At 49.3% G+C, this 27,738-nt stretch overlaps 10 protein-coding genes across 10 annotated transcripts; 4 read left to right on the forward strand and 6 right to left on the reverse strand.

Annotated features, from left to right (window-relative positions):
* Positions 1-192: 192 nt before the first annotated feature.
* Positions 193-1,881, forward strand: ABHD4 (putative alpha/beta hydrolase; the record flags this gene model as incomplete). The annotated part of the gene is made up of 2 exons (XM_033569127.1): positions 193-300; positions 361-1,881. 2 exons carry the CDS (start codon positions 193-195, stop codon positions 1,879-1,881), a joined length of 1,629 nt encoding a protein of 542 aa, XP_033427933.1.
* Positions 1,882-4,119: 2,238 nt separating this feature from the next.
* On the forward strand, positions 4,120-5,320 carry ATNIH1004_004458 (nuclear transcription factor Y subunit beta; the record flags this gene model as incomplete). The annotated part of the gene is made up of 4 exons (XM_033569128.1): positions 4,120-4,270; positions 4,706-4,816; positions 4,884-5,011; positions 5,075-5,320. The coding sequence occupies 4 exons, from the start codon at positions 4,120-4,122 to the stop codon at positions 5,318-5,320; spliced, it is 636 nt and encodes a 211-aa protein (XP_033427934.1).
* A 773-nt stretch (positions 5,321-6,093) lies between these two features.
* Positions 6,094-6,609, reverse strand: ATNIH1004_004459 (uncharacterized protein; the record flags this gene model as incomplete). The annotated part of the gene is made up of 3 exons (XM_033569129.1): positions 6,094-6,234; positions 6,282-6,334; positions 6,399-6,609. The coding sequence occupies 3 exons, from the start codon at positions 6,607-6,609 to the stop codon at positions 6,094-6,096; spliced, it is 405 nt and encodes a 134-aa protein (XP_033427935.1).
* Positions 6,610-7,350: 741 nt separating this feature from the next.
* ATNIH1004_004460 (uncharacterized protein) lies at positions 7,351-11,337 on the reverse strand (the record flags this gene model as incomplete). Its single annotated transcript, XM_033569130.1, has 3 exons — positions 7,351-8,410; positions 8,475-9,597; positions 10,203-11,337. 3 exons carry the CDS (start codon positions 11,335-11,337, stop codon positions 7,351-7,353), a joined length of 3,318 nt encoding a protein of 1,105 aa, XP_033427936.1.
* Positions 11,338-11,717: 380 nt separating this feature from the next.
* Positions 11,718-12,938, forward strand: ATNIH1004_004461 (uncharacterized protein; the record flags this gene model as incomplete). Its single annotated transcript, XM_033569131.1, has 1 exon — positions 11,718-12,938. One exon carries the CDS (start codon positions 11,718-11,720, stop codon positions 12,936-12,938), a length of 1,221 nt encoding a protein of 406 aa, XP_033427937.1.
* An 808-nt stretch (positions 12,939-13,746) lies between these two features.
* On the reverse strand, positions 13,747-14,340 carry ATNIH1004_004462 (putative prefoldin subunit 2; the record flags this gene model as incomplete). The annotated part of the gene is made up of 4 exons (XM_033569132.1): positions 13,747-13,779; positions 13,849-14,041; positions 14,137-14,227; positions 14,301-14,340. 4 exons carry the CDS (start codon positions 14,338-14,340, stop codon positions 13,747-13,749), a joined length of 357 nt encoding a protein of 118 aa, XP_033427938.1.
* A 437-nt stretch (positions 14,341-14,777) lies between these two features.
* On the forward strand, positions 14,778-17,577 carry PRP16 (putative mRNA splicing factor RNA helicase (Prp16); the record flags this gene model as incomplete). Its single annotated transcript, XM_033569133.1, has 2 exons — positions 14,778-17,162; positions 17,227-17,577. 2 exons carry the CDS (start codon positions 14,778-14,780, stop codon positions 17,575-17,577), a joined length of 2,736 nt encoding a protein of 911 aa, XP_033427939.1.
* Positions 17,578-17,974: 397 nt separating this feature from the next.
* Positions 17,975-18,715, reverse strand: OST2 (putative oligosaccharyl transferase subunit Dad1; the record flags this gene model as incomplete). Its single annotated transcript, XM_033569134.1, has 3 exons — positions 17,975-18,041; positions 18,222-18,400; positions 18,491-18,715. 3 exons carry the CDS (start codon positions 18,713-18,715, stop codon positions 17,975-17,977), a joined length of 471 nt encoding a protein of 156 aa, XP_033427940.1.
* Positions 18,716-19,237: 522 nt separating this feature from the next.
* ATNIH1004_004465 (putative C6 transcription factor) lies at positions 19,238-21,721 on the reverse strand (the record flags this gene model as incomplete). Its single annotated transcript, XM_033569135.1, has 2 exons — positions 19,238-21,094; positions 21,173-21,721. 2 exons carry the CDS (start codon positions 21,719-21,721, stop codon positions 19,238-19,240), a joined length of 2,406 nt encoding a protein of 801 aa, XP_033427941.1.
* Positions 21,722-22,973: 1,252 nt separating this feature from the next.
* On the reverse strand, positions 22,974-24,290 carry ATNIH1004_004466 (putative mannosylphosphorylation protein (Mnn4); the record flags this gene model as incomplete). The annotated part of the gene is made up of 8 exons (XM_033569136.1): positions 22,974-23,055; positions 23,107-23,148; positions 23,204-23,331; positions 23,386-23,697; positions 23,761-23,905; positions 23,963-23,986; positions 24,053-24,062; positions 24,122-24,290. The coding sequence occupies 8 exons, from the start codon at positions 24,288-24,290 to the stop codon at positions 22,974-22,976; spliced, it is 912 nt and encodes a 303-aa protein (XP_033427942.1).
* Positions 24,291-27,738: the final 3,448 nt, after the last annotated feature.

Consider the following 27,738-nt stretch of genomic DNA (forward strand, 5'->3'; position numbering starts at 1 on the left):
CACGACAAGCTGTCTACCGTGCGACTCCCCTCTCTAGCCTTCCAGGGCTATCGACCGTGGGCCTCATTAGAATCCACCCGTCTTTTATCGCCACCCAGTCCTTCGGTCACCCTTCGTTTCAGTTCGTCTGTGACATCGGAATCATTGGACTCGTCAAGTGATGAGTTCCATTATCGTAAACCGCAGAGTGCAATGACTTCCCAACAACAAGACGTCCCTCATGCGGCGCGAGGCACCGGCGCGACGCCTACACCTTTGTCGTGGTTCCCCCTTAGTTACAAGGAAGGGTTTAGCCAATGGGTATGTTTCTGAACCAAGCGAATATCTCGTGTCACTGAGTCACTGAGCCTGGGTTTTCAGTGGGCGTGTCTACCTGCCGCTGCCGCTGAGCATAAGGTGCTCTCCTACCTCCCTTACCTCCAACACCAACCTCCCACGCACTTACAAACCGGGAATACGGTAACACCTCCCAATGGGGATCTGGGGAGTCTACAGTCTGCGGACCAGAGCCAGCAAGGTGAGGTGGCAGCGAATTCCCTCAACGATCCATACGGCCCCCGACGTTGGCGCTCCAGTATGGTGGAGTTGAGTGGAAAGAATCGGGCTCTCAATGAGTTCTCGGTCGAGAGGATTGGAGAGGAGGTGGATCAGCATCTCGTAGTACTTCATGGATACGGAGCTGGCCTCGGCTTTTTCTACAAGAATTTCGAGCCTCTGAGTCGACTAAAAGGGTGGCAGCTTCATGCACTGGATCTGTTGGGCATGGGTCGCAGCACCCGGCCGTCATTTCGCATCAAAGCGAAGAAACGTGAACATGCCATCAAAGAGGCCGAGGACTGGTTTGTGGACGCATTGGAGGAGTGGCGGCTCAAGCGCAATATAGATCGGTTTACCCTCCTAGGCCACAGTATGGGTGGCTACATGGCAGTCGCCTATGCTCTCAAGTATCCCGGTCGATTGAATAAACTTATTCTCGCTTCTCCAGTGGGCATACCGGAAGACCCGTACGCCATGTCGGCGGATATGCCCTCTGAGTCGGCCATGGCCAACGAGGTTGCCCAGGACCAAAGCAACGTTGCTCGATCCGCTTCGTCGGTGCAGAAAGGGGATAACAACATCCTTCTTAAAGGTGCTCCTACAAATGATACTACCTCTAGCAACCGTCCGCCTCGCCGGATGGTGCCCAAGTGGTTTGCCTACCTTTGGGATGCCAACATCTCGCCCTTTTCGCTGGTGCGTTGGGCCGGACCCCTTGGGCCACGGCTGGTATCCGGCTGGACATCTCGACGCTTTTCCCACTTGCCTGCGGATGAAGCGAAGGCCCTTCATGACTATTCGTATTCAATTTTCAACCTACGAGGCAGTGGGGAGTATGCACTTTCGTATATCCTCGCCCCGGGAGCCTTTGCCCGCAGTCCTTTAATCCGCCGCATCCACGGCGTTGGACGGCAGATGATTCAGTCACCCTCTTCCTCGCCCTCGGAGTGGGAGACTGCCAAGATTCGAGACTCATCCCCATCACAATCATCTTCCTCGGATTCTGCTATCGACCCGAAATCGAACTCCCAGACTCTGGCCCCGTCTGTCTCTGTCCAGCGGGAAAATGGAATTCCAATTGTTTTCATGTATGGCGACCACGACTGGATGGATGTCAAAGGGGGCATGGCGGCGCAAGCGAAGCTCGAGGAAGAAAAGCGCCGCATCCTTCAGAACGCAACGCCGGAGGAGCGTGAATCCGACAATGGGTCGGCAAAGGTCGTGGTCATCAAAAACTCCGGGCACCACATCTACTTGGACGGATGGGAGGAGTTCAATCGCGTCGTGCTGTCAGAAATGGAGGACGTGGCCCGCAAAGAACGAAGAAGCCATGACCACAATTGATTTTTTTTTTATTTTTTTTTTACGGGATTTCTTGTTTATTTGGCGGAGCGTTTCGGGGTACGTTTGACTGGGATAAGACGGGGCAAATTCGATGGTCCCTGTGTGCCTTTGTGACGGTGTATGCATTCATGTACAGTACATATTCAACCGATAGATATATCAAACATAGATTTGTAACCTGTATCACATATGGGGTATATGAGTACTATATCGGGGAGATTCAATCCATACTCCTAACTGCCTAGTAGCTAGGAGAGGGTCAATTAGGGGCCATCATGGAAATACGAATTATCACAACGGCCCAGAGCCCATGATTTGACAATTGGAAGGATCCAAGGGCAGTAGGAAGAGCAAATGAGAAGACCGTTGAAAGTGAACTATGATCCCTTGGATGCAGTGAGTGATACAAGTGAGGCCCGGACATTGGAGGATGAGCAAGAAATCGCCTACTGGCTGCTTCACGTTAGCCTCGACCAATATGCTGATGCATGGTTATTTGGGAATCCACAGGAGCTCATAGCCTGAGATGATGATACATCCACTCAATGGGTTGCAAAGCTGAAAAATAATATGGCCAAATAGAGGTCTTCAGCGTATCGTAGTTTTCCTACCTAGCAGGTACCAAAGACAGCCATCTGTATCCCTCCTTGAACCTTATTGCCAAATATCTCTTCATCTTTGATTATTCGTCCACCTCAGCGTTTGTGATGGGGAACCTCCATGCTGAAATTTACGACATGCATAAAGGCTAGCAGATTGGGTAGGAACATCCACTGTCCCTATCCACGCACCGTCCTCTCGTAGACATGGCTTCGACCCAGACAAGTCTAATGTGTAGATAGTAGGACCACTGCAGGAGGACCACTGCAGGATTGTCCGACCCTTGGGAAAGTACGGAGTACTCCATACTAGATGCTCACATATAGTAGTAGCCAGACGATGGGTGCTGACACCACCTGTTTGCCTTCTGATGTCCTATATGCGCCTTTTGACGATGATGTGGTTGATGCCTAATACACCACCGTCCCTGTCTCCGGTGGACTGACAATCTAGGACTAATAACCTAGAGAGGGAACAAATTCCGGAGAGACATGCCTGATACCCAAAATGATGGATGACAATGTGATCACGTGCAGAACAGTATCAATACCAACCCCTCACTCTTAGTCATGGGATACTGGTGGCTCTTTCCCCGAAACCGGCCTGACAATACGGAGAATACCGTACGGACCGGGTACTGGCGTCACGGGGTAATTGTCATATCTAACTCTCGCCATTTATTCCATTTATTCATCCTCATTCATTCGTCCTTCCGTCGTCCAATCAATCAGTCCAGCAATCAGACAATCAAGCATCAAGTCTCACTTCTCAGATATTGATCTGTCTAGGGGTTGAAGCTGTGTATTGGTGAGTGTCTCTCCCATTTCCTATTGGCGTTGTACTGTCTAGCCAGTGATCGGGCTTGCTCTGTCAGGGACCTCTGGTTCGCCAATTGCCTGCGCCCATCGCGGCTGTCTCCAGAGTAATACTATGGAAGTAGTTACTAACCTCCTACACCAATTACTGGAGACGCCAGATCCATCCAAGCATCGCCGCCCCCCTATCATAACCCCCAATTGCCTTCCTTAGGGTTATTGGATTATTTGGATTCGGCTGCTTTCCTTCTGCGCAACGTGCGCATCGACCCACTGGTTACCTCCGTGTCGCATAACCCGCGTCATCCTCTCCCGTGTACGCGGACGTTACAACTGTGTACTTTGTTGTAAGTTCTAGTTTATCCATCCACACCAAGCCAAAGAACCTTCCCAGAAATTTGGTACCGGGTTCAGAGTCGCTGGGCATCAAATTAGCTTCGTCTGTGCATTGTTTATTTCTTATGGGGAAGGCACCCAAAAAAAAAAAAAAAAAAAAAGAGTACAGGTCGTCTATATCGGGCGCATCTTGCATCACCATCATCATCATTATTATCATCCTCATATTCAAATACTAGTGGCCCTTGATCTCACCGTTAGGGTATAGCTGTAGCTGCAGCATTGCCAATCCCCACATATGCTGACACTGTCTTTTTCCCCATTTAGGCTGCTGTGAAGCGAACGGCTGGCCAAAGTTGACCGTAGCGTCAAGGGTTTGACAGCCATCGCGAGCATCTCTGACGTGGTTTTGCCAACAGTGCAATAGACACAGCCATTCTATCTCAGAGCCTAGTATCTGCTGTACGTTACCAAACAGCTAAAAATCATGTCGGCCTCTCCCTCGAAGGAACCTGAGGTGGAACCTGAAGTTCAATCAGGTGAAGAGCAAGAGCACATGGACAAGGAACAGCAGGACACTCAAGGCCAGGGGGAATTTGAGGTGAAAGAGCAGGACAGATGGTTGCCCATTGCAAATGGTTAGTTGCGTTTCCTTGCAGTTTCTCGGTCTTCCTGATTTGCTCGTACCTTACATTTTATCTGCTGGCCAACAGCCGTCTGCGCTACTATATTGCACCGAACTTCTGTCCTCCAGGACTAATCTGCCGTCTTTTTTTTTTTTTTTTTTTTTTTTTTTTTTTTTTTTTTTTTTTGTTTTGGGGGGCGGGGTTTCTTTTCAAACTGCCTCTGATAATTTGTCCTTCATCCCTTTGATTTTTGATTTGATCCCCAGCTCAGATCCTCCTCGCTTAAACCTAATCGAATACTCTTCGTGAGCCTGGGTCGACCCCTCAAGAAGACGAAGTGGACTTTTTGTACTCCATGTGCTGGGTTTACTGTTATACATACAACTGCTTGTTATAATGGCAAGAGACATAAGCAGTGGATGCAAAGTGCTAATGTTCGTCTTCCAGTGGCTCGCATCATGAAACTAGCTCTCCCCGATAATGCCAAGATTGCAAAGGAAGCCAAAGAATGTATGCAAGAATGCGTGAGCGAGTTTATCTCGTTCATCACGAGCGAAGGTGAGTTCCATCATATATTGGTTCCGCCTGGACATGCCATCTAATGTACTCGTGCGTTCGGCCACAGCGTCGGAAAAATGCCAGCAGGAGAAACGCAAAACTGTCAACGGGGAAGACATTTTGTTTGCCATGACTTCGCTTGGGTTCGAAAACTACGCGGAGGCACTGAAAATCTATTTGTCAAAGTATCGTGAGGTAAGACTTGTGCAACGTGCGGAGTTCCCCTGGTGAGATTCGGTGTCCTGACGATGGCTATAGACGCAATCCGCGAGGGGAGAACACCAAAACCGGCCAACAAGTAGCGGATATGGCACTGGCGGGCCCGTGGGAGCCGTGGGGGCAGGTCCAGGTGGACGTCCAGGGCCGCCGTTTGATGGTGCCCCCGAAAGTGCCAACAGTATGATGAACCCAGGCTTGGATTCTGCAGAACAGGATACTGCTGCCTATGGCTATCCGCCCATGGTCGGCCAGCATCACAATGGTACCGGCGGTGACACCTATTAGAGCGGCGGCGACATTGCCTGGAGACCGTGAAAGACGCCTTTAAATCTCAATCTCTGGGGGTCTTTGTCCCGGTAGCATCTCGACGTGACTCTCGTACTATTTCTGGGAATATTATTTACGGGTTGAATACGAGTGAAGGATCATGAAAGACAGGTCCAGGACGGCGGATTCATTGGATTGGTTTCTTGTGATGTCTCGTTGGCTTTTTTCATTTGCAGCGTCTTTTGACAGTCACTTTGCAGACTGTTCATCCTCGATGTGGGTGTACACTTACATTTAAAGTCGGTTATTTCAGATCTCGCGCGGCTTACAATCGTCGTCCTGACGCGTTGCGACCAACAAGTGGGATGCTATCTCTCACGAGGAGGACTACTGTTGTATTTATTGTCGTTGTGGTGGATGATTCTCGATGTGCCTGATAGAGAATACACGGATGGACTTCGTTGTCCAGTGGACTTGACCTGCGTATGGCTTTGTTATTGTCCAGTACAATACTAGATACAATGTTGACGAATTCTATGGTAATTTAGCAAATAGTACTGCTCGTTTAGGTACGACTTCATCTGAACTTGTATGCTGTTACCCAGGTTACGGAATGAAGTCTTCCTACAAACGCACCTGTTGGATGCGCCGCAATTGTCTTCCACATCGCGAAATCAACCCGGTTCCAACGACACAGACAGCGACCTGGAGCTTAAACTCCCAACTCGTCTTCCCAATAGTTTATAACATTCATCCCATACAACCCAGCCTCGAGAGTCGGCCGCTACCAGTCACAGTATGACAATCTCTACCTTCTTTTCCAGCACCATGATCTGATTCCGACGCACATCCAACGGCGGCGGGATATTTTCTTCCATCCGACCAATATTCCTCATCAAACTAGTCGCTCCCTGCACTACCGCGTCGACGTCCTGATGGTGCGATGGTCCCGAATCGCATTCGGGGTTCCCGCTCATACGGTAAACTTGTCGAGACGCCTAGGCAGCGCGGGGTCCCCGCGTAGCTTGCGTTCTAGGTCGTGGGTTAAAACACTCTTCATAGTACCAGCACTACTACTAATGGTATCATCCGGAACCTGACCCCCCATCCCCTTCTCTTCGATCCGAAACAAGAGCATCCGACCCAACTGCACCAGCAATCCGCAGGCTAATGATGTGAATCAACATGATCGAGTGCTGAATAAGATTATGCGGGAATCCATCAGAGGTCAAGTCAATCGTGCGTTGATATCGCGCGCTCAGACCATATTGATTCGCGATGTCCAGTCTAATCATGGTCATAGTCATGGTCATATTCAGACGATGGTGATAGAGCTGCCATCCCGTCGTCAGCCTGGTACAATACACATTGTTTCTCTACATTGCCGCTCGCCGGCATCTGGGAAACCCCCAGAAAGAGCTCGTAGAGCTTTTGTGCCTGGCTGCTGGAACGGACGTCGATGGGAACCACGGGTTGGATGTATGGATTTGTTTAGTGAATACTAATAGAGTGGCTGAAATGTGGCTAGCACTGTGGATGATCTAGTCTGGGCTGAAGTATTGGGACAGCGACACGGCGGAGAAAGGATAGAAGACATCGAGTCAGTGATGGAATTTGATAAAGGCGTAGGGTATGCATCATGTCTACTGGGCTGATGGCATCGGAGACGATGGTTGTGTCGTCAAGATTCTTTAACTATGTAGATGGCCATCACTAAGCAGTCCAGTCTCTTGATTGAAAGAGCAGAAGGACATATCGATATCATGGGAGAAAGTTGCCTCATGTGCATGCTAGCAATGGGAGAGACCTCCGATGGCGACGTGAGTCCAGATCGTGATCAGTGGTGAGCATCATAACTCTACAGTCCCAGTGACACATCTATAGGACATGAACTCCAGGAAAACACAACATCATATCGGCATTAATTATTGGTTTAATTACTCAAACTGAATCTACTACTCTGTTCAGATTTCCGGCGGAGGAACTATGTGCCTAGTGTCACTCCCGTGTATATATATACTCATAGAAGATCCAATTATCAACAAGCATTAGTGCATCCACCCTCCATCTTGAAGAAGATCCGACAACGGAGTCTCCTGCCAGTAAATCTGTCGCCATTCATCTTCCAGTTCCGGTAGTCCTTCCATAGCCACAGGAAGGACAGGCTGGTCCGGATCGGTAAAGGAAAACAGTTGCCGCCAATCTAGAAGCTCTCGCGGTTGATCCAATGGATCCACCGATGCCAAATTACTCGACGGTATCCAGTTGTCGAATGGCTGATTTTGACCCGGGCTTATGGAGGAGGACGGTATATGTGGCGATTCTGGGGTCGGAACGGCATACGGGAGAGACGGGTTTGCCTGCGCGGATTCTGATGTGCTGTTGGGCGGGTTGCCATCGTTCTCTTTGTGGTTCGGGTCGCGTGTGTTGCTAAAGTGCCTTGGCCGCTGGCTGGTCGCCATTCGCAGATCCTCCTGAAGACGCCGCGAGTCTTCAAACAGTCGTAGTATAGTGTTGGCATGAGACCAGTACGAGGCAAGCTCCCGCAGAGAATAAGACGCCGAGTCAAAGCGACGCAAGGCATTAATCGCTAGGACCGGATTAGAGAACCGGAGTTCCACCCGGACTTGGATCATAGCTGTGAAGAGGGTATGAACCCCCGTATACCATAAGAACTTCAACCGGTCATTCAAGCGGAGCTCTTCAAAAATGGACGCGATGACCCCCGCGGCTGCGCTACAGATTTCGGCATCATGCGGCCCGTAATCGTCGGAGTAAGCGGATGCTCTTGGGTGCGGCCGGTGAAGAAGGATAAGGAAATTGTTATAAGTCAAGTGGAGCATAGCAGACCAAGGGTCCATATCTGATGTCCGTAGACGTAAATTGTCCGGTAGCTTGAGTGACCAGTTCGCCAACACTTCGTCTGCTTCATGTAGGGCAGCCTTGCGACGCTCCGCACTGACACGCAGTCCGAACCTATCTCGGATGATGTACGAGATCATTGTGCAGAGTTCCGAGAAATGAATCACGTACTCCGATTGAACCCGAGGCCCACATCCTTCGAAGTCGGAGGTGGTCAACGGGGAGACGTCAGAATCCTCAAGATTGCTGGATTTCACATTCAGTTAGATAGAACTTCACAGAAAGACGGCGCGAAAGAGTAACAGCTTACATGGCCTGCGGTCGACCGTACGAAAGAGATATCATGACATCAAACTGAACTAAGATGTACCACAGTCTCCTCCACATCCGGCGGTCTCGCGATACAAAGTTACTGGAGACCGGATTGCGGTGCATGCCGAGGCCCGTGGCAATCCTGGCCGCTATACCGACCCAATAGTGAGCATTGGCAGCCACATCGTCGTCAGCGCTATCCGAATACCAGGTCAAGAGCAGCGCGGCTTGAACCATAATATCACGGTTCCGCTCGATTCGACTGTCGAACAACCATTTGGCGCGGCGGAAAAATATTTCTTTCAGAGCATCTCTCTCAGCCTTCGGGCGCGTGACATGGGCCCCTACCAGCAGTATAGTCTGAAGCAGCAATACTGGTGGGGGGTCAGCTGGGTCTCGGTTGTGATACTGCGCCATGAAGTGATCCTCCTCGACTATGGGATAACCTGGATTCACATAGTTAAAATACGCTTGCACCAACTCATCCGCGAGAGACTGCTCAGGCAAAGTCAGAGCATCCACAAGGAGCTGATCATGTCCTGTGCGCAATTGTCGCCGAGGAATTTCATTTCCGGCAAAATGATATACGCCATCAGCTTTATCTCGCTGTTGGCGAATCAGGAAGGACATGTTCGACAATTCATGGCCGACGTAGATTGCTCGCACACCCCGCTGGATCTCCCGCGTACTTGACTCCTCTTCATCAATGATTTTCACCAGCCGCTTCTCCAAATCCCCGTTGGCATCCTGGTCCGGTGAAGGATCCAAACCCGACTGGCGACGACACTCCTGGGTGCCCGGCATTGATTGCATCCCATGGTTGGGGAGGTTATTGTTGGTGTTATTTTCAAAGACAGAAGGAGGTGAATAGTCGGTTGGGATGGTGCTCGCGATGGGGGTGGTCACTTCAGGTTTGATGCCGCGGAAGGCAGTCGTGAAAGCGGTGGGCTGGCCAACGGTTTCGGGGGGCAATAGCCTGGGGGAAGGTTCAGAGGACGGAGGCGGGCGACAGCGAATGGGGACCGGATCGAGAATCGAGCGCACCGCTAGACGCTTTTTCTTCTCATGAATACGGCAATCTCCCTTTCCCGCGGAGCGACAATTGGAGCATGGCAGGCCGACTATGCGTGCGTCACATCGGACTTTGCGCCGATGACAGTGAACACAGGCCGCAGACCCTAAATAACATGATTTATTAGGTGGACGATGCGCGGGGGACCAACGTGGGGGTTAAGCTATAGGCACCTGACTTGCGCTTAGTCACACCATTGCCGGTGGGCGGATGGCTGGTATGCGCGGCGGTAGAGGACATATCAAGAGCATGGACGCAGATTCAGGGTCCGGAGACTCGTAGCTTCATTATTCATGACCAGGGGAGCTCAGATAATGAGAAAAGGCCCACGTTTACGACATGGCCACGATGGAAACCGAAAGGTGGAAGAGTGAGTAAGAGCGAGAAGTGGAAGAGAGAGAGAGAGAGAGAGAGAAAGCGGGAAAGACACCAAGTGGGGCGGAAGGGCGGGTCTGGGGGTATAGTCACGTGGATGTGCGGAGAAAGGCCGATTACGGCGGGTCACGGGGTCCGTCTTGATGTATAGATGCATTGATGTCTACGGTGTATGTATATGCCAAGTATGTACAGGTGCTGACCGGTGCTGACAGTATGCAAGCTGCATGCCTCATCCATAGACGAATCGCTTCCAATTCTCCGCCAGCTGTTGCACACCTTGGTGCAACGTCCACCCTCGTAGCTCGCAGACCTGCCGTGCAACTTGTTCCAGCAGATCATCCATCTCAGGTCCGGCAGTGTGCAGGTCACTCTCGATAAGCACCCGATCATCGGGTAAAGATTTGATGACCTCTTTCACCTTTTGTGCCGAAGGTCCATTAAGGTTGATGACGGTGGAGAAGGAAAAATAAACATCGGATGGATTAGACGGGCGTAAAAACTGCCTGAGGGGTTCTGCTGGTCCTGAGTACGAATGCATGCAGATTCGTGGTGGGAATGGAAGAGGTAGTGCTGAGCTTGCGGGTGTTGTGTTTCCTCCCTCGTCTTCTCCCTCGCTCTCCGCATGTGCACCCGCAACACTGCGACGCCGTTGTCTTTCCCGCCGTGATGGAACTTTCTTTTCATGACCAGACCACATGCTCCTAAAAAGGTCAAATATTACTCCATGAGCTTGAACACTATGTACAGACACGGGCCGCTGAAGCTCTCCGGCTAGTAGGAGCTGAGCCTTTAAAATGGCCTTTTGGTGTTCCGGCTGTACCTTGTAGGGAGAAAGAGCTCGGCCCTCGCGGGATCCAGGGGTCATACTGGTATCACGGTTCTTAATTTCCTGCGATTTCCAAGAATTGGGGAGTCTAAATGCTCGGTCTAGACCAATCTCGCCGACAAGAGCGTTGGGGTATTCATTCAGACGCGACCGTGTTTCCGAGATGAGTTGTGAAAGCGGCTTGGGATCCGGCAGGGCCGAGACAAAGACGCTGTCTGGACATGGAGTAAGTACTTTTCGGTAATGTGCCATCTTCTGTTCAGTTTTCGAGGCAGCTTCTGTGTTCGAGGAGGCGACAGAATCGTCAACTATCTGATGAGAAAACCACGGATGCCAGCCAAAGCACGGCAGCACACGTCCAGCTGTTGAACCATGGATAGCAGTATTCAGCCCAGAAAGAGTAGAAGCAGTCTGATACACCAATTCCTGGTCCTCTCCGCGCGTAGCCATAACAGTGAGGGTCGTGGCTTTCATCCGAGGAATCTCAGCAATCGAGGACATGGTATCAGTGGGATGACAATGGGCGTCAAACACCCCAAGATCCCAGGGGAAATCGTCCTCATTGTGGCCCCCCATTTGTGGCATTTTACTGTCCTGGAGCCTTCAGAAGAGCAGTTTCCTGCAGGAGTGGAAATAAAAACCGAAGCAGAAGTTGAAGTATGGGTGACGTAATATGCGCCTCTGGAGGTTGGGACCGTCAAGCGTCACGCGTCACATGTTCGTCTCCGCATTTTGCGCTGTGAATGAAAGAAAACCGACGCACTGACGCATCACGCAACGGTGATGTTTAGTCTTTGCTCTTATCTGCATTCAGAAAACAGTTTCTATTATTGCTGTCTTATGAGTGTTTATAAAGACATTGTTTCTGTCCAGTGGTCTGTGTGACAATACCACTTGCTAGTTAATTAGTACTTCTGATACGTCGGAACGAATCTTGTAAGAGTAGCGCTCTCACTCTACTCTTCATGTCCTCCACCATCGTGGCCACGATCTTTACTCTACCATTTCTTGCACTTATTTCAATACCTCTCATTATATCGGCCTGTGCCACCATCTGTCTTGCATTTGTGGCTCTCCTTGTCCGAGTCTCCGTTGTCTATATTGAACTATGCTATGCCATCATATCAGGCTATTTCACTATCCCAATGTCAGATAACTTGTCCCTCTTGAGCTTTGCAGCATCAGAACCAACCACCCCAGCGGGTTTGGCAACTCCAAAGCGTCGATCTTTGGACCGTGGCATGACGCTACTCTACCCCAACCCTCCAATTCACCGTCAAGTCTTTCCGGGTCAAGGTCGATATGACTTGTTTCGACGCCGACAAAGTTCAAACTCCTCGGAAGGACTAGGTGAACGAGACAGTGCGTTTATTAGCCCTGATGGTGCACCTTTTTTGAGAGAAACATTGCCCGTGGCTGGTCCCTACCCCCAATCAACCTTTCTTAGCCTAATCAGTGGTGACCAGGGCAGAGATTTCGAGGGGGTTGGTGGATGGCGATGTCCGGCATCATCTGTCAGATCCCATGGGCATCATATCTCAAAATCCGCATCCCCGTCTCCTGATGACAGTGTGAGCGACGATGCGGATGAGAGGGCCTGGCTCTCCATCAATCAACGATTAGAACTACCTTCACAATCTCCGACTCTAGCACATAGTTATGACTCTCCAGAACATGCATTGTTGTGGAGGCGCAAGCGAAGATTTTCAGCTACTCCTGAACTCCACGGCAAACGAAATCACCAACGCTCTGCCACTACCTCAGCTATATCAAGCCTTAATCTTCGAAAACCAGATTGCTTCGCTTCCTCATCGTACAACCAAGACCCTCGCACGGTGGATCCGATTCGGCCGAAATCGTTGTCATCACATTCACCGCGCCTACGAGCATCTCGTGACGTCTCTCCCACCACTACTGGCAGTCCGCCACAAGCTAGTGCTTGCCTCTCGAGCTCAATGGATGGATCCGGGGGATACTTCGCTTTACGACCCAGAAGTGCGGCGAGTAGTGGGACGCCATCTTCAGGGAGTTTGACACCAGTCGAGGAACGAACATCTCAGGAAACGAGGGAAACATCAGCTCATAATCCTATCAGTGCGAGACAACGTAGAAGCGCTCCAGGGCCTAATTCTGGGTCTCGGCTGCGAAGGCCGTCTGAGATGGATTACACCACACAAGGGATTTGACTGTTTCACACCAAGAAAAGGTTTTAGCGTTCAAGGGACAGGCAATTCATTCCCTGTATTTTGTTTGGTCACCTTTCCCTGGTCTCTTCATGGGAGTTTGCCAACAACTATATGTAAATACGAATGGATCAAGTATGAATTTAGGATCCATTATGACCTTGACATCAACAATTTTACGGCCATGACCTATGTTCCTGATTCTACAATTTCAGAAGGGTCACTTTGATAGGTTTGGATGATAGGGGGATAAACAATGAGCGAGGAGTTGCCTCATAAGACTTGTGGGACGACCAACCTCCGGGTCCTCTATATCAGGATGTTAGGATTGAAGGTGAAAGGTAGACTAAGGCCAACTAACTATAACACATCATGCCACACCCTAGGCTAGTGCATCTAGAGAAATCTATACTCCGAGGGCGACAATCAAACTTGATATATTTTTAGCTGTCTCATACAAATTACCCCAAAGCGTAAGCCTCGTATGACTCCCCTCTAACCTTCTTTGGACTTGATCTGAAATAGACAGAGAAGCACGCGATGCCCTCGATCACCAAGCCTTCCTTACGGTACATCCGTTTAAAACTAACGATAACGAACCCTCCTATATCTTTTCGAGAAAGAACTTTCCATCCAGGAAATGTAGCCCTTCGATACGCTGAGATTCAGACAATCGAACCTGCAACTTTGAATGCAGTTTCTGGACACCTTGTAACGCCACTTTTGCTCGGCTCGTTTCTCCGTCTCAAACACTTTCACGGCATGTTGTTCAAAAAGGAAAGAAAAAGATAGAAATCAACAGACCCGCTTTCTAGGGCTGTACGACCTGAACATTATTTGTTTTCTGTATAGTAAAAAATTCAGCATCCGTCACACCATTCCAGCTGCCGTATACAATCAACAGTAAACAAACCTTCCAGTTATCCATTTCAGTCTGCTTTGTCTTGTACTGTTTCAGGAGTTCTTCCAACACCTGCTTCAGCCCATCTGAGTTGGTCTTCAAGGAAGGCAAAACATCCTTGATCGTCCGCTCAACCAAGACACCATTTACCATGCGGAAACATTTTCGATCTTGAGGGAGAGGGTCGAGGGTTTCGATAACCAGCCTACATGATTTTTGCGTCAGTTTGAAGTTTGGCATAGATCTCCGGCAATAGTGACTGCTGCGCGGTCCAATGAAAGAGACCTAAAAGAGGCTTACTTGTGTTCTTCCGCCTCCTGTTCAATGTCTCCGATCTTCGATGCCAACTGTTGTAGTGTGTTCTTGTAATTCGAGTATTGGAGCTGGAGCTCTAGGTCGGGGTCAACTTTCAATTATTCGACACATCTCCACCCAGGAGAAAGAAAGTAAGGTCAGGCACATACCCTGTTGTCTCTTGGGATTCACCTGCTGTTGGCTGGCCATTTTGGTCTGGATTTGCTGGTTGCAAAGCTGAACTGCAGATGCGGGGCGTTTGATGGAGCTACGCGGAGCTGTCGCTTGTCTTCCGCAGAGATGAAAGGGACGGGGGAATGGCACAGTCGCCATCCACCTACTTAATTACGGGATTATTCTAATAGGATTTCACTTATAGTAGACTCACTGCCTTTGAACTCTCGACAGTCGTCGATCTACAATTATTTAGTTTCTACCCCCTATGCAGTTGACTCCACGTGACACAATCTGCTGTTTGCACTGTTTGTCCGCCTTCCACTCGTCGCTCGATTTGCGCCGACTTCACTTGCCTTCGCTCCAATAACCCCAGGACGCTTGGAGCAGACAGTTTCAGATCTCTACTGTCCAAAAATTCGTGGGAACAGCTACTGTGAACGACCTGTCCCATCCGTGAAGTCGCTCCCACAATGGCGTCCGACCGCCCTCCAGCCAAAAGGCTGAAGAGCTCCAACTTGCCGCCGTCGCTTCGTGATGCGAAACGTAAGGATATCGACGACTGGGAGACAAATCGAATGCTCACATCTGGGGTTGCTCAACGACGTGATTTTGATGGCGATTTCATGCCTGAAGATGAGGAAGGCACGCGCGTCCATTTGCTTGTCCACGACCTGCGTCCACCTTTCCTCGATGGCCGGACCATTTTCACTAAACAGCTAGAGCCCATTTCGGCCGTCCGTGATCCGCAGAGTGATATGGCGGTCTTCAGCCGCAAGGGGAGTAAGGTAGTTCGGGAACGTCGTCAACAGCGAGAGAGGCAAAAGCAAGCGCAGGAAGCAACGACGATGGCGGGGACCGCCTTGGGCAATCTGATGGGAGTCAAGGAAGATGAGGGTGATAGTGCTGTCGCCATGCCCGTTGAAGATGTCTACAAGGGGGGGAACAAATTTGCGCAGCATATGAAGAAGAGTGGAGGGGGCCAAAGTTCATTTAGCAAGAGCAAGACGCTCCGCGAACAGAGGGAATATTTGCCGGCATTCGCTGTGAGAGAAGAGTTGATGAAAGTAATACGGGATAACCAGGTGATCGTCGTCGTTGGAGAAACAGGATCCGGCAAGACGACTCAGCTGACGCAGTTCCTGCACGAGGATGGTTATTCGAAGTTTGGCATGATCGGCTGCACACAGCCCCGCCGTGTCGCTGCTATGAGTGTCGCAAAGCGTGTTAGTGAGGAGATGGAAGTGGATCTGGGTGACCTTGTCGGCTACGCGATTCGTTTTGAGGATTGCACCAGCGAGAACACGGCGATTAAGTATATGACGGACGGTGTTCTCTTACGAGAGTCGCTAGCTCAGCCCGATCTCGACAAATATTCATGTATCATCATGGATGAAGCGCACGAGAGAGCTTTGAATACCGACGTTCTGATGGGTCTTCTCAAAAAAGTCCTGGCTCGCCGCAGAGATCTAAAATTGATTGTCACGTCGGCGACGATGAATTCAGAACGCTTTTCGAGGTTTTACGGCGGTGCCCCTGAATTTATCATTCCGGGAAGAACATTCCCCGTCGATGTCCACTATTCACGGACGCCTTGCGAGGATTACGTTGATAGTGCCGTAAAGCAGGTCTTGGCTATTCACGTTTCGCAGGGACCCGGCGACATCCTTGTGTTCATGACCGGACAGGAGGACATTGAAGCCACTTGTGAACTGGTTGATGAGCGATTAAAACTCTTGAATGATCCTCCAAAACTCAGTATATTGCCTATTTACAGCCAGATGCCGGCAGAACAGCAGGCAAAGATCTTTGAGAAAGCCGAGCCTGGTGTGCGGAAAGTGATCGTTGCGACCAACATCGCGGAGACCAGCTTGACAGTCGACGGCATCATGTTTGTTGTGGATGCAGGGTATTCGAAGCTCAAAGTGTATAACCCCCGAATGGGTATGGATACACTTCAGATCACACCGATATCCCAAGCCAACGCCAACCAGCGTTCCGGCAGAGCCGGCCGGACAGGGCCTGGAAAAGCATATCGTCTCTTCACCGAGATGGCTTATAAGAACGAACTATACTTGCAAACAATACCAGAGATCCAGCGAACGAGTCTCTCTAACACGGTCCTACTGCTGAAGTCTCTTGGCGTCAAGGATCTCTTGGATTTCGATTTCATGGACCCTCCCCCACAGGAGACCATCTCAACATCGTTGTTTGAGCTGTGGTCCTTAGGTGCTCTTGATAATCTCGGCGACCTTACACCATTAGGACGTCGGATGACACCTTTCCCAATGGACCCCCCGCTTGCCAAACTATTAATCATGGCTTCCGAAGAGTATGGCTGCAGTGAAGAGATGCTAAGCATTGTATCTATGCTGTCTGTCCCGAGCGTTTTCTACCGTCCTAGGGAGCGTCAGGAGGAGTCTGACGCCGCGCGCGAGAAGTTTTTTGTTCCTGAATCCGACCATTTAACCCTGCTCCACGTATATACGCAGTGGAAGTCCAACGGTTACTCTGATGGTTGGTGTGTCAAACACTTCCTCCATTCCAAAGCTTTACGACGCGCCAAGGAGGTGCGCGAACAGCTTCTTGATATCTTAACTGTGCAGAAGATGCCGCTTGTCAGCTGCGGGACAGACTGGGATGTGATCCGCAAATGCATCTGCTCTGGATTCTACTATCAAGCTGCAAGGGTGAAGGGTATCGGCGAGTTTATCAATCTCCGAACCAGCGTCACCATGCAGCTTCATCCCACCAGCGCACTGTATGGACTGGGATATGTGCCCGAGTATGTGGTATACCACGAATTGATCCTGACAAGCAAGGAATACATGTCCACCGTGACCGCAGTAGATCCACACGTAAGTGATTCCCTTCCATTTCTCGACAACTTCGAGCATACAACCAAGCTAACTCCTCGGCTAGTGGCTTGCCGAACTCGGAGGTGTATTCTACTCCGTCAAGGAAAAGGGTTACTCGCAACGGGAGCGTCGTGTCACGGAACTGGAATTTAACCGTCGGATGGAAATCGAAACGCAGATAGCCGCCGACCGCGAACGCGCCGCAGCAGAGAAACAACGAGAAGAGGAGCGGAACGATCCTTCGCGACGAAAGAAAGAGGTCGAAGTCGGTGGATCCGTCGTACGACGTCCAGTCGTTGGCAAGAGAGTCGGCGGTGTCACAGCGTCGTCTACCGCGCGAAATGGCACCAGCGGTGGCGGCGGAAGTGTGGTCAAGAAGCCGCAGATCAAGAGACGACCAGGACGGGCATTTTAGAATTTATAGTTTCATCATCATTTGTACATAGAGTTCGACCTATAGACTATATACCCTGGATTTACATAAATAAAGAACAAAGTATAATAGATGGATTGGCTTAATCTAGACAAATGGATAGGTTAGATATTTCAGTACAACGATGTCCGGTCAGCCTCTGAACGACTATTTATCCTGGGCCATATAACAAGTGATGCAAGCGATTATGTGGACCAATCATCACCACACTAAACAGCAATATGAACGTCGCACCCACTCAGACGAAGACAGTATCCCCAGCTAACAGCTAACGTCGACATCCTTCGAGTCTCTAACACGAAAAATAATATAACTCCCATCCAGATCAGAACCAAAAATGCTTCGGATCGACCACCAAAAGACATTTTACACCCAGTCATTAGTTAATGAAATTGATACAGAAGAAGTGCAGAATCAAGCTTCCGAAAATGTAATCCGCAAAGGCCCTATCCAATCAATTCAATCAGTATAATCCACATATAATATATAATCCATCCAATCCTCTCTTTGCTCTAAGCACTGTACAGAACACGGCATATATAGAGCGCAGATTTAAAAACAACAAAAATAACAACAATAGTAAAAAAGGTGAGAGAAGGAAATGAAAGAAAGAAGAATTAACCCACCTCTCATGTGATGGAGAATCCTCACCATCCGCAACAGCAACACTCTTAAGATTATTTCCCTTAGAAGAAGAGGAGACGGATTTCGCAGACTGATCTGTACTCGTTTGCATGCGTAAACTAGCCGTCAAGACGAATTGGCCGACCGCGGCACAGAAGCCGCTCAGGAAGGCATTGAATGGCTATTTTCATACGTATAACATTAGCAGTCCACCCCATTCATATATATATGTCTACCGGAGAAAGAAGACAAGTATATGTCCATCACGTACATAGTTCCCTGCCACCACACAATACACGAATTGGATACCCCCAACAAGGACCAGGAAGGCCATAAACGCGTCAAGAAGGAGAGTCCGTTGTGGCGTTGTGGCTACGTACTGTTGCCAGACATGGTGGGCGATGTCGTAGATGGAGGAGTTGGTGGTGAGGGTCTTGGGGCCGGAGGAGAGAGTAGATGGTGGGATAGTAGTCGCGGCGGGGCGTTTGGGGGGCATGTTTCTTCTGTTTTTAGAGAGATTTGCCTGGGTAGATTCAAATTGATGGCAACTATGAATTGGGGAAGAGTGGTTGATGTCGGGAGCGGATGAAGCTACTGTGGCAGTCCGCCCGCGGAGGTAGGTCACGTGTCGTGTAGTGCCATACACAGTACACAGTAGGCGTACACGTCGGAGGGAAATTAATAGTCATGAGTTCATAAATACAAGGAATAGGATATCATCAGTAATTCGTTGTACATTAATTAGCTAGTACATTTTACAACACTGTAAAATTTTCAACGCCAAACTCGTTGATACATCGCATGACATGTTACATCATACATCATAAACAGTGGAGAGAGCGACAGAGAGAGCGCCCATGTGAGAGGAGATCAATTTCTCGAAGAGAGGAGGTTGACAATTGGAATACAGACAATTGGGAATCATAGCGCTGGCAGCATTAAATTAAGTCGTTCGCAAAAATGACCTCCAGGGCCATAGCAAAGAGTGGAGACAGAAGAGGCATGACAAACTCATCCATCACATGAACCAGTCAGAGACATTGGCTGAAATATTCCCCGTCGAGTTCGCGGTATGAGCCTGCTGCAGGTCTAATTGGAAGTCACGCATGACTTGATCCCAGTCTTCCCAGTTCAACTGTTGCGCCGGGAGATCTCCCGGTGGCTCCGAAGCCAACAGCGGCGATTGATCAGGAAGAGTCAATGACGGTTCGGAGGGAATCGTCATTTGCTGATCGGGGGTACGCTGGGAATCTGAGACAGCAAGCCAATCAACGCCGGGAAACATGATATTGATGGCATCCATTGGCCCCCCGCGGAGATCAATGTTCAGCTGACTATCAGGAGTACTAGACTGCATTGCAGACAAGGGCAATTCTGACAGTCGAGGCAGAATAGGTGGCGGTATAATCTGTGGTCCGTTACTCATGGTACGAGGTGCGGCGGAGTTGGAGGCGACTGGACTGGGGCCACCGCAATTTTGCAGCTCTTCCCGCTGCTTCGCTCGAAAAGCGCTTGCTCTCTTCATCAGTCGAGCAAGCGGGCGCCACATCATTCCTTTTCTTTGCTTCGAGGAGCGTATCCAGTCATCATAGAGTGTACTGACCGCAGTCCATGCCCGGTCCGTGAGGGGGCTTATTGGGCGCACGCAAAGCTCGGACAGAGTGAAGGCAATGGCTTGCCACTGCATGTTGGTCGCAAAGAGCCAGCTCCACTTCTGCGTGTTCTCGTTTCCGGCTAAGAGACAAGAAAATTCGGCCACCTGTACCGAAGTGACGAACAAGCTCTCCCGCGAGTCATTGGTGAGGTTGATTCCCTGATATGGCCGCGTCATAGGATGGTGGACCACCAGCCACAACTTTGTCAGGATGAGCCGCGCAATCGTCGCACACACCCATTGAATCGGGACGCTTGTGTTACAGTGTTTAAGGTACCGTTCTTCAATGCGGTCGTTGATGCTCTTGATTAGCTGGCCACATTTTTCGGGCGATGGTTGTCGAGGTGCCCCGGGGAAGTTGCTATTCGGACAGGAGTAGCTCACTTGTCGAAGAGAAACGGTGATATCACATCTAATCAGGCAGAACGTCATGTCTGTGAATCCGACTCGCTCCTTCGGTGGTTCCTGCATTCCCGGAGTGATATCCTCATCGTTGATGTTCAGCGGCAGTCGGGTGTCGTATATTCTCTCATTGACTTGAGCATCAGTCCCATGGTCCTCGGAGGCCCGAATATCTAACAAGCAGATATGCCACCACAGACGTCGCCGCATCTCTGTATCGAACGGTTTCAGGCCAAAGTTTGTGCCATCCCGGTGCAGACCAAGCCCTTGCGCCAGTCGAAGAACAAGAGCGGTCATGGACCAGACGAACTTGGTATCATCCTCTCGACGGACAGCAATCAAGAAGATCACAGCCGCTTGTAGGACCATTATGTGCTGGGTATTCAGAAAGTTCGCTTTGGCAAGAGCTTGCTCAACCGCAAATCTGTAGCGGCTCACAAGGACATCCCGCTCTTCTCCCATAATAGATAGGCATTTTAGGGGGGACAGACTGATAATTGAAGCAAAGTACATGGAAAGGAGCAACGCTTCCGAGTTTTTATCCAACGAGTCGGGGTTTTGGGCCGCGTTCGTAAACAGTTGTTTCGCCGTAGGCTTATGCATGATGGGCACCAGGGGCGCTACATTATCCAAGTAGATCTCCCATAGTATCGGAATCTTTGACGGCGGAGGATGGAAAGAGCGGAGGGAATGTGAGAGAGAGTAGAAGCCAAACAAGAATCCATCGTGGTTGGTCGATAGGGTCGAGGACGACTCGGGAGATGGGTAATCTTCCTCGTCTGACGATGACGGGTCCAGGATGTCCTGCAGTTCTTCCACCTGGCACAAGGTCAGCACACGTGGCGATTGATTTGGAATCTAAGCGCAACGCTAGTAGTCAGAAGAGTAGTAACCGACCTCGTCTCCAAGACTTGCCCAGAGCCGATTACTGACGTATCGGCTCCGGCCTTCCTCAATGACCAACCTCCCGAATTCATGCTCCAGATTTCGCGGTCCAACCGGCTTAAGAGGGTCAATATTTGAGAATGGACAACCTTGACCCTCCTGGGCCGGAGGAGGATTGTCGGTCAGCGGTTCGTTGGGCTGCTGTGGCGGGGAGGGCACACTCTGGGCCGCGGTCGCGTTCTTATCGCTCAGGTGCTCGATTACACCTTCAAGACGTCTCAGTCGCAACAGCAGTTCGGCGTCCTGCGGCCGCTTCGACTTACGGGGTGCTCGACCGGGCGGGGGAAAGATGCATTCGACTCCGGCCCTTGCGCAGTTTGAACATGGACATCGCTTGTTACAGCGGACCTTCCTGCGACGGCAGGTCACACAGCTACGCGAGCCATGGGATTCTGGCAACGTATGCGGCGCTTGGCCGGGAGCTTTATCGGTGGCTTCCAACGCGGCGAATGGGGCGTTGGGCGGATACACAGACGAAGGTGATTCAGTTGGGAGCGACATGGCGAAGAAAAGATAAACGGAACGGGATTCACAGCATGCTGCATGCTTGCCTTGGACGGTTCCTGGAAGCAAGGGAAAAGGAAGAAGCAGAAAAAGAGGGGAAGATCAGATAGGAAAAACACAAGCCCCTGACGAGATCTTCACTTCTTCGACTCATAGTGGAGATGTCGGGCATCCGATGGCGGCTCCCATTGGCCATTGGTAGCGGAATCCAGGCTCCATCGAATGCTTGGCGGTCTTGAACAATTACTAATTCTGACCATGTAACGTGACCGACCACGAAGCTGCGCGCCTCTATATTGCATATAAAATAGCACATTTTTAACTACATACTTGGAGAAGACCTGCTGACAATTGTCCTCTGAGTCTAGAAGATGTGAGGATTCAAGAGAGTCCGTGTGGCGATCAGGACCAGTCCCTTCGTAGCCCCGATCCTATACTGGATCTGGAAATTGCTAATATACGAGGTTCCGATCTGACCAGATCCTCCTGCTACATAGTTACTACCTCCAGGGTACTGCTGTGTCCTCTTCCGTGCCAGTTAGTAATAGGGACAGGCGAGAACGACCGGCTTGGCCAATGATGTAAGAAATCTTATCCAATAACAGTGGGCCAACACACCCAAAAATCACTGCATATCAGCCGACCATCATATTTCCCACATGATTGACCAGGGTCGGCAAGCATTGATTCACATCTACAAGGATTACTCTTATGTGTATACCTATGATTGCCCGGTCAAGATTGGCCAAATCGCCCCAGCCACAGTTTCAATGTAATTTGGCATCAGTCGATAGTCGGAAAGCACTCGTCCGATACATCGATACCTAGGACTATTGACCTAGCATCCAAGAACTATGTACATATTTACATAATTTTGCATTATAGTAAACAACCGAGGTATTGACACGTGCTCCAGAACCAATTTCCAATAAATCCTGGACCTAGAATGCGCGTATATAAAGTGAATTCACCCAAGTTTCAACCCATATGAAGGAAATGGAGCAAGATGAGGTGACGGAGAAAGAGGGGGCAAAAATAATAAATAAAAAGAATAGAAAAAGAAACGAAACGAAAAAAGTATATTTCCAGAAAAAAAGCCGGGCAGAATGTCAAGATGGTGCTGAGGAATCATAAACGCCGGGTATATGCAAGAAAGATGCTGCCAGATCCAAGACTAGCGCACATCATTATTATCATGAGTAGCTCTAATATATAGCTCCCGTGACGGCGCCCGTTCGAGCAGTCAGAATCACTTTAATCGGCGGTCGAGGGGGGAAGCCCGGACAGGCATGCTGGCCTCTCGTCGGACAAAATCTCTTTTTTCTTCATCCCTACACAGGAATGAATAAAGCAGCAATCAACGCATGGGCAACATTACTTACGGTTTCTTTTCCCAAATCAGGGTTTCTTCATTGAAATGATGACTGCAGAGCACATTAGCAATTGCGATAGAAATCAAAGTAGGAGATCGAAGCATACCCTTCGAAGTCGGTGTCAGTCAAAGCCTTGGGGCCATATTCATCCTCCAGAAGTTTCGTGTACTGGTAGGGAATCTTGACTGGGAAATCCTCGAAGTGACTGTTTCGAAGAGGGAAGATATCATTTTCCTTGAAGGAGTCAGTCAGCTTGTCCATTGTGACACGCATCCGCAGGCAACTCACTTGAAATCGATGGCCATCTTTGCACATCAAAGCACCAGCATCACCCTTCTCTAGGGCAGCGTCGTCCTTGCGCACAGCGGTGATATCGATAAATAGGCCAGAGGACATGTCGATCCATCGCGCATCGATCACGTTCGCTTTATCGTCGGTGGATCTGATAACGTAGAACGGGTTGATTTCGAGTAGGTAGGAACGTCCGCCTTCGACACCGGGGATATCGAAATGATGCTCGGTCATGTTATAGTACTTGTCCAGGAATCGCATGGTTGGTTCCGTGACCTGGACATCGATATCATTGTCCCATGGGAAGATCTAGGTGGCTGTCAGTGGATGATATGTTTCCGATACCATGGCGCTGCGCTTGGAAGGACCAACCTTCTGGTTCCACCACCACGACAACAGAGTCCCGTGCATTATCCATGTTTCTGCTCCAAGATCGGCCATGGTTGACAGATACGTTCGGATGAGTTCGGAAAGGTGAGGGATGGTCTCTTCCGCTGGAAGTGTGTCGTTGGCAAATCTTCGATAAGGTTAGCAATCAAACCAGGTACCAGTAAAAAATAAAAAAATCACATACCGCCCATCATAGTGATAGTGAAAGCTGATGTAAGATTAGCAGACAGGAAATAAAAGAAATTAGCACAGTTGAGATATTCTTCAAACGTACTCTGATTCCCCTGATAGCCGGTTAGAACAGACAGGCATCAATACCACACGTAGGAATCCATGGACTTACGAAAATATTTCTGATCAGGAATATCACCCCCTTGCCCACTATAATCTTTTACCATCTCATTTCTCACGCTTTGAAAAGTCACATCCACTTCGGCGCTCGTGGCCGAACCAGCCACGGCAACCAGCAGTGCGCCGAAAGAGAGAAAGAGTCTGGACGGGGATGTCCACATTGTGACACCGAACGGACAGACGTCTTTGTTCTTTTCAATTACGTAGTTCAGATGAGCGACTCGGCGACCGCATGCTCCGGCTCAAAGTTGTACAGGAAGCAGATAAAATTGGTGATGGTATGTGACGGAACACCAGACGGGAATCAGACAAGGATGACGAGTGTCCACAAGGGAGAAGGAAAACCAAATGAGGGCCGGAGAGAATGGGAAACGCCCTAAATCACAGCAGAAAGGAGAGCATATATATCGAGAGGCAGGGATTGAGAATAAGGCGATAAACACGAAGAAGAGAAGATAACAGTTAATGCTAATAATGCCACCAAACGAGGGATAGAGAAAGGATGGACAGTATAACCAGTATGTACCGATCAAGAGATGAAGGGAAGAGGACTCTTTTTTTTTAAGTTGTCGCGTGCTCAGTTACCGCCTACCTGTGGGAGATACTTGGCCTTGTGGGCCCGAACACTGCCGATCGGGGCGATTTAGGTATTGGCATCATCATCCATGTACAGCCGCATCTCCTATTTGAGTAAAACAGAGACAGAGAGATCAATTTTGTTCTCATCCATTTCTTTTGGTCCCTTCTTCTGACGATGAATGTGAACTTGTCTGTCCGGACGAAAGGATGAGGCATCTATCTATCTAGTGTACGGAGTACTTCTATAGAGTGTAACTCCGAGTAAGCCATCCGTACTCTGAATCTCCATGTACTACTGAATAACATACTTATCTCAGCGCGTTTGTCCAACACCCACTCTCTATAGACTCAACATGTTGAGTGCGATCCTACGGTATAAGTAGTTACACACTCTGCAGGTCAACTGTCAGCATGATCCTGTTTAATGGCACTGCCCACCCCCCGGGTGAGAAATTGGAGTTGGGGGCCGCGTCATGGCCAATTGAGCGATTCCCAAGGTGTCACGGAAGCTCCCCCGTCCGTCTTCTTCATCCCTGTCCTTGGCCGGTCTGTCGGTAAGACAGTTTCTACCCAGGAACGTTAACCGCTATCTGGGTGATAATGTATGACTATGACTACTCTTGCAGTGAACTGAGCAAGGGGAGCGGGATTGACGGACACTCCGAGCAATGATGGTGGGGACTGGGAGATTGAACTCCACTAGGTAAAAAGAAAAACAAAAAGAGCATGTTCAACTTCTATTAGGCTAGTTCAGAATGATTCGCGTTTCAGGCGAACATTGTTCAAGGTCGATCGTTCGTATCCACAGGATTCAGGAGGACATTCCTCCACCCTAGGTAGACTCCAAAGTATATCGAGTAGTACTAGATTTAATTATCTGCTGTCTAGGTTCTGTCAACTCGTCAAGACAAGCCTACGTGGCTGGTAGATGATCCGCTCTATCCGATTCTAGTTTCTCCTTACCACTCCATCGTCCTTCATATGAGACTCCAGTCGTTGACATCACCGCTTTTAGTACATAGTAACTATCCAAGAGACCCAACTACATCCGCATGGCCGCAGACTAGACCCTCTCTGAGTCGCTACATATCCCAATTCTTTTTTTTGTATTTTACCTTTATTATATGATTTTCTCTTATCATCGTATCCATGCAGCCATACTCTGACAGTGGCAAGTCCGATGGTTGAATCAACCAGGATTCATTCTCCTCTCCCATTTTCGAACTAGCTCTCCGACCCCTGACTGCTTTAGTCCCCTCAAACCGTTGAACGGGCCACAAGTCCGTATCCGATCTAATTTCGGTTGGTCCGAATCCATGCCAGCGGATTCACTAGCGACTCGATTTAGATCTGAACATGGATACCATGTATGTATGTATGTACAATATACTCTGGTGCCGTCTGTATGTACCATGTGCTATGTAGTATGTACAGCTCTGCCTGAGACAATACTTACTGGGATGTCCTGATCGGGAGCTAGATTAGTACTCTGTACAAAACTCGGACATCTGTGCGAGAGTTCCAGGACTACGGAATTTATTTTTGGACCGTTCGTTGGTGTTATGTACGCATAGCTACCAACTACTACGGAGTAAAAGTACTCTCACTCGATTCCAAAGCAATGGGATCACCCCTGTTTTCAGGAAGAAGGATGAAGGGCTCGGTGCTTTGAGTAAACAATTAGCCGCATGTACCTAGTCTTCAGAAGTGACTAACTACTTAACTAACTTATACATAGTATTTAGGTAAGCAATTGATAAGAAGTTCGTTCTTAACTTGACTCGATCATTCGGATCTAGATTAGCTATAATACTATATATCTCGATCGAGATAATAACGGGTAAATATCACGAATAATCAATGGTACCTCGTAGTCATGTCGTGGGATTTTCCATCGACTCTCTCGCCTTTCCCTCTTAATACTATATATTCCAACAGCACGGTTCAGCACCTACGATGCCACTGATCTTAAATGCGATAGTTTGGTTTGAGGATTATGAATCTATAGAGTAGACCCTAGTCCTTTAGATTTCCTGGTATCCTTTCCGGATACAGTCTTGATGGTCTGATTTCTTGCCCATCCCACCACGTCACGGCATGTAGAAGACCAGACCTGCCAAGTCACTCCAAATGCACACATAACAACCCCACGAATACGAGTGCTCTGGGGAACCCCAGAATCTCATCTCACTCCCCCTGAAATACTCTGGTGTACACATTTTTTTTTATCAGCCTCAGACTCATGTAGACTGACGTAGGCTTGAAAGATCGGAGTAGGACTTGGACTTGGACTTGGACAAGAGAGCCGCCCTCTGTCCGCAAGTTATTTTGGACCAATTTGCCCATAGGAATAGGTATAGTAAACGCTTCTAGGCACTTAATCAGGAAGCTTATCGATACGATATCTTTATTCTATAGGCTATCTCCACGACCAAAGGGGACAAATTATTGTTGTATTGGAAAGCATCCCCTATAATGACTAGCGACCATGGCGAAAACCGTACATAGTTGAGTTGCACGGCGACTTGTCTTGCGTTTGCTCGGTTAGACAGAAGGAAGGATCTCCTAGGATGTCCGAGATGTCCGGAAGTATCTGGAATTTTTAACGCAGGCCATGCGACTTTTCTAACAACCTAACCCCTGGGTTACTCTCTTTTCGTCACGATCGGTCATAGGTTTTGAAAAGATTTACCACGTGTTTGGTGTAGGTTCCCTTGACATGGGTCTGTGTTTTTTTTTTTTCTTCTCTTTTTTCGCTTTTCTTCTCTGTTTTCGCTTTTCTTTTTTTTTTTCCGGTACGTATTCTTTTTTGGCCCCTCAGGCTACCGAGTGCACTGGGTGGCGTTTCTTAGCCATCGGGATTTCCGACACTAGGGAAGGGCTCTAACCGGCCGTCGGCTAGAGTCCGATTGTACAGGTATCACCCTGGGAAGAAGGTTCATTGGGATCAGTAAGCCGTGTCTCCGTGCGAGATATCGATGAGGGGCGCTACAGGGATTAGCAGGCACTATACACCACGTGGGTGACACC

The sequence above is a fragment of the Aspergillus tanneri genome (genome assembly GCF_003426965.1).
Source record: "Aspergillus tanneri strain NIH1004 chromosome Unknown AapTan_3_pilon_pilon_pilon, whole genome shotgun sequence".
In the NCBI taxonomy this organism is placed as follows: Eukaryota; Fungi; Ascomycota; class Eurotiomycetes; order Eurotiales; family Aspergillaceae; genus Aspergillus; species Aspergillus tanneri.